General features: G+C 39.1%; 1 protein-coding gene across 4 annotated transcripts; it reads right to left on the bottom strand.

Annotated features, from left to right (window-relative positions):
- Window positions 1–464: 464 nt before the first annotated feature.
- LOC125529120 (uncharacterized) lies at window positions 465–6,094 on the bottom strand. Of its 4 annotated transcripts, XM_087526966.1 has the most exons (10): window positions 5,953–6,094; window positions 5,147–5,335; window positions 4,965–5,049; window positions 4,386–4,683; window positions 3,802–3,869; window positions 3,509–3,711; window positions 3,315–3,431; window positions 3,048–3,210; window positions 2,908–2,972; window positions 465–836 (listed from the first exon to the last, which is right to left on the bottom strand). In XM_087526966.1, exons 1-10 carry the CDS (start codon window positions 5,959–5,961, stop codon window positions 753–755), a joined length of 1,281 nt encoding a protein of 426 aa, XP_087383092.1. In that variant the 5' UTR covers window positions 5,962–6,094; the 3' UTR covers window positions 465–752. The 4 variants fall into 4 exon arrangements, with proteins under 4 accessions (XP_087383092.1, XP_087383090.1, XP_087383091.1 ...); XM_087526964.1 differs by having other exon boundaries at window positions 3,509–3,869; XM_087526965.1 differs by having other exon boundaries at window positions 3,048–3,198; window positions 3,509–3,869.
- Between the last annotated feature and the right edge of the window lie 1,242 nt (window positions 6,095–7,336).

Below are 7,336 nucleotides of genomic sequence, written 5' to 3'. Positions count from 1 at the left end.
GGATCCGCCATCCTTTTAGATTGGCCATGGGTGTAAGAGACCGACATGTCTCGTGTCTGGACTCCCGTGTTTGCAAGAAAAACATGATCTGAACCGCTCGACGGAGTGATACAAGCCTACGTTGGATGGCCCAGCACGTCCGAACCACGCGGTCCGAACGTATGTTAGCAGTTTGATAGTCCATTGGAGATGCCCTAACAATGGGCTTTCCTTTTTTTTTGAGAGCACACAAATTGTGTGCCTTAGCTTTATAGAAGATAGAGAATAAAATACAAGGAGCTCCCACCACATCCCGGTGAGAAGCAAGAACCACTCCAACTCAACGATCACAAAACAACCACAACGCAAGAGAGCCTACCCTAAGAAGTCTAACAAGGCCGTGTCTCGACCAAGGCTTTCCAGTCCCACTTAGATGCCTATTAGTTTATGACGTAGTATAGCGACATCAGAGCAACTAGTCAAAGGCATGTATACCCCAAAAAACTAATCAAAGGCATGGTTCCACAGGACATAGAACCAGCAACCATCGTGTATGCCATATTAGTACGTAAATATGTCACAAGTTGTGCTGATTGCTCAATATCTGATAGCCCATATGATACAAGTTCATTGGGTACATCGTTCGTCTGGTTCAGCCGAAGTTCATGATGCAGGTTAGTTACTATTGTTAATTTGATTCAGATTAATGACAGGACCTGTCACACTAGAATATGGGAGTCTGATATGGCACATGCATGCTCAGTGCGATGCAGCTACATCAGGTAGTCATCATCCTCGTCCTCGTCATCGATCTCATCCTCTTCCTCGTCATCATCCTCATCCATAAACTCTTCTTCCTACAACACAAATCGACATAGTTCATAGAATTGCAACAGAGATGATAGATCCAGCATACACTATAAGAGAAAACTTGGATATCTTCACATGACAATCGAACATAATACATGTTCTTGCGAATGATAAACAAAAATAATTTAATGTCATGAATTAACTCAAATGGTCCAATTTGTAGTTCCTCGAAGTGCCCAATGCAAGTGAACGGTCTGCATAATCCAACTCTTCCAAGAAACAACAAGGATCACTTATAGGCTCTCCATGGCCTTAAAAGATTTAATCTAATTGTAATTGTAACGCATAACAATTCTACTTTGTCTCTTAAATCTTGACAAAGAACTTATCACCTAAACAACCCACCTAATTGAATTAAGTTGTGGCCACGTGCTACACTGCCCATAGTGGCAAGAAGAGTAGGTGGGAGTGATTAGGAAAATCTTCTAACTATATACTCCCTCCGTTTCACAATGTAGTGCATATAGATTTTTTGGAAAGTCAAACTTCACAAATTTTGACCAATTTTGTAGAGAAATATATATACATCTAGAATACCAAATACATATCATTAGATTCATCACAAGATGTACTTTCATATTGTATATATTTGGTATTATAAATATAGATAATTTTCTCTATAAAGTTGGTCAAAGTTTGTAAAGAATAACTTTTCAGAAAATCTATATGCACTACATTATGGAACGGAGGGAGTACGGGCCTGTTTGGGACTGCTCCGCTTCACAAAAATCGGTTTCGCTTCACTAAATTCACTTTGGAGCAGTTTCATCTAGAAGTTGTAGTACTACAAAAGAGAATGTTTGGCTGCCATCTAGCTCCAGTTTCAAGAATGAGAAATTTGGTGGAAAGGATCTATTTGATTGGTTGAGGGGGGAGAAACGAAGGGGTATCCACTTACTGGTGGCAGTGGTGGGTAATTTCCACCTAACTCCAGCTTCTAGAGTTTTTTGGAGCACCCCCTGAAGAGCTTCATAAAAAACTAGGAGTTGTACCCCAGATTCTAGTTTTTTCGCGGAGCGGCATATCGTGGAGCTACCCCGTTTGGCTTGTGTTTTTCGGAGCGGAGCTGAATTTTAAGGAGCAGAGCAGTCCCAAACAGGCTCTACGTACACAATAGCAGAATGGCCTTTCCACACCCAACTCATTCAAAAGAGGGTTTCGGACAGCAATGGATGCCATTATGGAATTAATTTATAAAAAAGAAATCTGAAACTCTCAACCATCTAAGTAAGATTCAAATAGTGCAACGACAATCTCCAAGAAAAGAAACTATAGCTCCTAGGTCAAGACAATTGGTATATGACAGAGTGCAAATGGCCTACAAGCTTAACTTCCTGTTCTGATCCCCATAACATATGCACCGTCATCCTCTCCCTCAGTCTACATCCGAAAAATTACAGAAATTCAAGACAATCCTAGCTGAGATACAAAACAAAATTCTGCATTGACGATGTTCTTTAGCAAACCAAGTTCTTTATCCTTGATCGCAAGTCAATGCATTTTGTCAAAGGGATCCTAGTCCCCCATGCTTGTGTGGTTCGCAAAAATTACGAAGTTATTGATGTCATACAGTGGAAACCCAAATATGGCACTTGGAGTATATCATTGTTGCTTATCCTTCAATATAAAATTATTCATAAAAAGGTAGGCAAGGAGTTATATGAAAGACCAGACTAGACCATACCTATATATGTTGTGTACGGTTGTTTTACTTACAAGCAGGTTGTGTCTTACAATTATACAGAGTATATTTCAAATAAAAATAATGATGGATCCTATGCCAAGACTCTTACGCTTGTTAAGGATGTACTCCCTCCGTTCACAAATATAAGATGTTCTAACATTTTTCCGAATTGAATGTATATAGACACGTTTTAGTGTGTTTGTTCACCCATTTCAGTCAGTATCTAGTCCATATTGAAATATCCAAAACATCTTGTATTTGTGAACGGAGGGAGTACTAAGTTAGATTTGCATGACTAAACATTAATTTAAACCTTAAACAATCTAGGTTAACCTGATGCTTTTAATTGATTAACTGTGTGCTGGTGCTCATACCTCGTCACCAGTAATAATTTCATCCCGCTCAGTCTCTTGATACTCAACTTTTGTACTCCCTGCATCTATATCAATATATAGCAGTTATAAAACAGTTCGCGGTTGCAGTTTCCATTTAGCTATAGTGTACTGATACTTACATTTTCTAAGTATCGAGAGATTGCATGGAGCCCACTCAGCTTTGGGTATCCTGCCGTTTCCATGAGCACAGACCTCTATGACAAACTTAGCCTCCTCTCCAGATTGAAATTCCAGATCAACTGTTTTAATTCCCATTTCATCAAATAACTTCTGCCGCACGATCTACAAATTAGTAACACACACACACACATATATTTATATATAGTATGAATATTTATAACCACAATATCACAGGCTTTGCACAAAAAAGATCCAAGTATTTGTACCTGTCCAAGGATCCCAACAGATTGCTCCAGCTCGTCTAATGTTCCAGTAAATGCTTTAATACGTGCTGTCCTGATGGCGTCATTTGGCTGATTCGGTTCAGATGTAGACGTGCTCGTCTGCAATGCAAATTTGTGAGCTATGTTACCAGAAAACATGTTCTACTCATAAACTAACTGTCAACTCGACCAATTACCAGATCAGCATCATCGTCATCAGCTATATTCAACCCATACACATAGGGGCCTACCAGATCCTTTGCCCAAACATTGAAGTCACCTCCAAGGCCCTTCTTTTCATAGGAGGGATGGGCATGATCACCATGAGAATTTCTACAACCATAGTAGGTTCCATGCGTACCATCACCCCTCCCAACAGACATCCCTGAGCCATGAAGTGCTACAGCATGGGCAGTTTCATAAGAAATCGGGCAATGATAGATCTCGCCTGCACCCAAGAATCTAAACAGTTTGCCAGTAGTGACGGTACCAATCAATGGGATGCCATTGGCCAGCAGCCTGGTGATTTCTTCAATGTTCTCAGTCTTAACACGAAACCTGCACAGGACAAATTAGAGGCTTATTGTTGCAATAAATTACCATTAAAGGAGAAGCAGAAACAATGTTACAGTAAATGCACGACTGTCACTAATGGATCAGTTCTCACTAAGTGCAAATTTTGCAAAAGCTTATGCATATGCCTGGAAATGCATCAGAATATTTGTGCATCTTATGTGTGTCTTTCTGCTGCTACTTTCAAATAGTGTTGTCTAAACATACTTCATAAGGGCATGTGCCAATTATTTTACCTAGATCTTGGGACTTGACAACAAGATTCATCATAATATAGCTATTGCTCCCACATTCCTAAGTCCATGCATATGCCAATTATAAAGAAACTGAATCCCCAGATGAAATTCAGTCAGTCATTGGAAGCATCACAAACAAGTAGAAAGATAGCAAGCCTTTGGCAGGAGGCAGCACCACTCTAATCACCATCTACCATTAAATTGAAGCTACCCTAAGCAGGAAAAGTAACATAGAAAAGAACAAATACCACATTGTTAAACTTACCAACTCTTAATCTTCAAATGCCTTCTGGCGAAATGCTTAGGTAAATTAAGTTTTTTATCATACCCTGTGAGCCGATAGGGAATACCATACAGATAGGCCGTTCTAAGCATGTTCTCATACACATAATAATCTTCACCTCCTTCTGGTCCTTCGAGCAGAGTATAGCCATTTTCTCGTTCATAATATCTAAGCATGATATCGCCTGAGAATGGATTTGATTCGATCAAGCCATGACGAGCACCCCTCATCCTTCTTGCAAGATCACAGACAGCAAACAATGCAAAAAGTACACATTGACCTGGAAATCAAACGTGTCACAATCTCTATGCACAAATAGAAGTACCAGACTACCAGGATTACAACACAGTGCCTGTAAAGAAAACAATAATACTTGTTTGCTACACGCTGAATATGGTTAAAAAAAATCATCAAACCATTGATATGTCATCCAATTTGTAAGGCGTCACAAACAGGAAGCAAAAATAGCAAGTTGACACACTAATCCAACTATCAGCCTTCAGTCAATCATCAGCACATCACAACAATACAACAGTTTATCTAACACCAAGTATTACTAACCGTTTCGTTGCTTGTAGATCTTAAAGTTCAAGCTAACATCATTGACAAGACACTTTACCATTGACCAAAAGTAACTTGTCTGATTCTGAAACAAAAACAGAAAGCAAATTATTAGCACCACATGGTTATGGTAGACAGGATAACTGAACAAAGAAGTAGTGCAATTCAGTGAGTAGACTCACCTCAACATTGCAAAAGGTGCACTTGAAATGTGGAAGATTTGCGAGGTAATTCTTGCTTGGTGGAAAAGGGTTACCACACTTCACGCATATCCAATCAGTGCCTAATAGACGACGTGCCTTGTGTTCAGAATGGTTCACTACAGCTGCACTCAGCGCATAAACATCTGGAGAAGGCACAGCCCCTTGCATCTAAACATATAGAAGAATCTAAATTAGAACCGAACATGAACACATAAAGAAATGGACAATTCAGTAAAAAAAACTAAAGTTACAACCGAATGTACCCTAGGAGGGTGGGACGTGGATCCAGAGCATATGCCAAGTGAGAAGGGTAACATTACTTAGTGGTCCAGATAAAAACTGACACAAAATTCGATAGAAGGCTCATGCAGACGCCCAGCTATGCACAGCGGGTAGCGCAGACATCTCCACTCTTTGGAGGATAATATAATGGCATGTATCTAATAAAAAATAAAGACAAATACACTACTTCAGCAGCGAGAAATCGTAAAATGATTCCCCACCTGCCTTTTTTTCAAAATATAAAATCTTTCCCCAAGAAAACTAAGGATGACGGGGAGATTTCCCACCAGCCTTTCAATGCTCCCCATAAATACAAGCAAACGGGGTGATTTCTGGATGGAATTTGAGCAATCCAGACACGATACCGCAGCAAGGGCTCGTTAGGGTTTCTATTTACGCAATGCCCCTAATAAGATCAAGCGAAAGAGACCAAATAACAATATTACAAGCCAACAAGACTTCTTTAGATGAAAAAAAACAAGTAAACGCTACTGATCTGGTACCTGCGCCATTGGGAGAGGTCGCCGCTGCGAAGCAGCAGCCGCGGGAGCGAGCAGCAACTGCGCGTACCCTAGCCGACGGTAAACGTTTGGGAGGAAGACAAGTGGAGGCGACTTATTTGGGCTGGGCCAGAGAGAATCGCCTACAACTACAGCCAGACTCTCTTCCTCTCTCTCTCTCTGCTCCAGCCAGCGTGTCGACTAATCGGGGAGCTCCTATAGGCCGCTCGCTGCGGCGAAATGCCGGCGCTTCGCACAGGAGCGGCTAGGGTCGACCGGCCCATTTACAGTGGCACGCGGCGGCACGTTCCCGAGATGAAAAATCGCAAAAAAGAAAATAGCGCTACCGCTGTAAATCGAACACACGACTTCACAATAATTGGCCTGCCGTGCAACCCACTGTGATGTAGACATTCTCATGATCAATTAGCAGCGCGACAGTTAAAGACTATAGTCCATTTATTGGGTCAAACCGACAACCTCCTACAACTGAATTATTCAAAATTATGATTATTTTCTTCAAAATAAAAACATCTTCCTAATTTCCGTACAAATTTTGTAAAACAGGAACATTTTGATGATGTGAACAAATTTGAAAAAGGGGAACATTTCTTGAATTTGTGAACAAAAAATAAAAATGTTTACATTTTTAAAACTTCCAGAACATTTTTTGAATTTGTGAAAACTTTTGAAAAACATGAACTATTATTGAATTTGTGAACAAATTTGGAAAGCAGGAACATTTTTTTTCAATTCTCAAACATTTTTTGAATCTTGAGAACAAATTTTGAAACGGTGAACAATTTTTAAAAATCCTGAGCAAATTTGGAAGCGTGAACAATTTTTTAAAGCACGAGCATTTTTTGAATCTTGAGAACATATTTTGAAAAATTCCAAACAAAGTTGGAAGTGTGAACAACTTTTTAAAGCACGAACATTTTTGGACTCTTGAGAACATATTTTGAAACAGATTTTTTTCTTCTGAAAAATCCCGAACAAATTTGGAAGCGCGAACATTTTTTGAATATGTGAACAAAAAACTGAAATCCAGTACATTTTCCGAATTTCAGAAGTTTTGTACTTTTTTGTGTAACAAGAACAATTTTTGAATTTTTTTTCAAAACTGAACATTTTTTGGAAAGACCAACAAAATTTAAATTTTTTATTTTTTTAAGGAAGAGAAGAAAAGAAAAAGAAATAAAAAAGGAAATCATAAACATTTTGTAAATCTGCGAACATATTCTGAAAAAGAAAAAGAAACTTAAAAAAGAAAGTGAAACAAAAAAGAAACAGAAACGAAAAAAGAAGATAAATAAAAAACAATAGAAAGCCGAAAATTTACCAGAAAAAAACAATACAGGAAAACACCCGGTTCAGGGAACCTTCT

The sequence above is a fragment of the Triticum urartu genome, chromosome 6A (genome assembly GCF_056163025.1).
Source record: "Triticum urartu cultivar PI428250 chromosome 6A, HENAU_Tu73, whole genome shotgun sequence".
Lineage (NCBI taxonomy): Eukaryota > Viridiplantae > Streptophyta > Magnoliopsida > Poales > Poaceae > Triticum > Triticum urartu.
The sequence above is the reverse complement of the archived record's forward strand: the minus strand, read 5'-3'. Positions and strand labels throughout refer to the sequence as shown.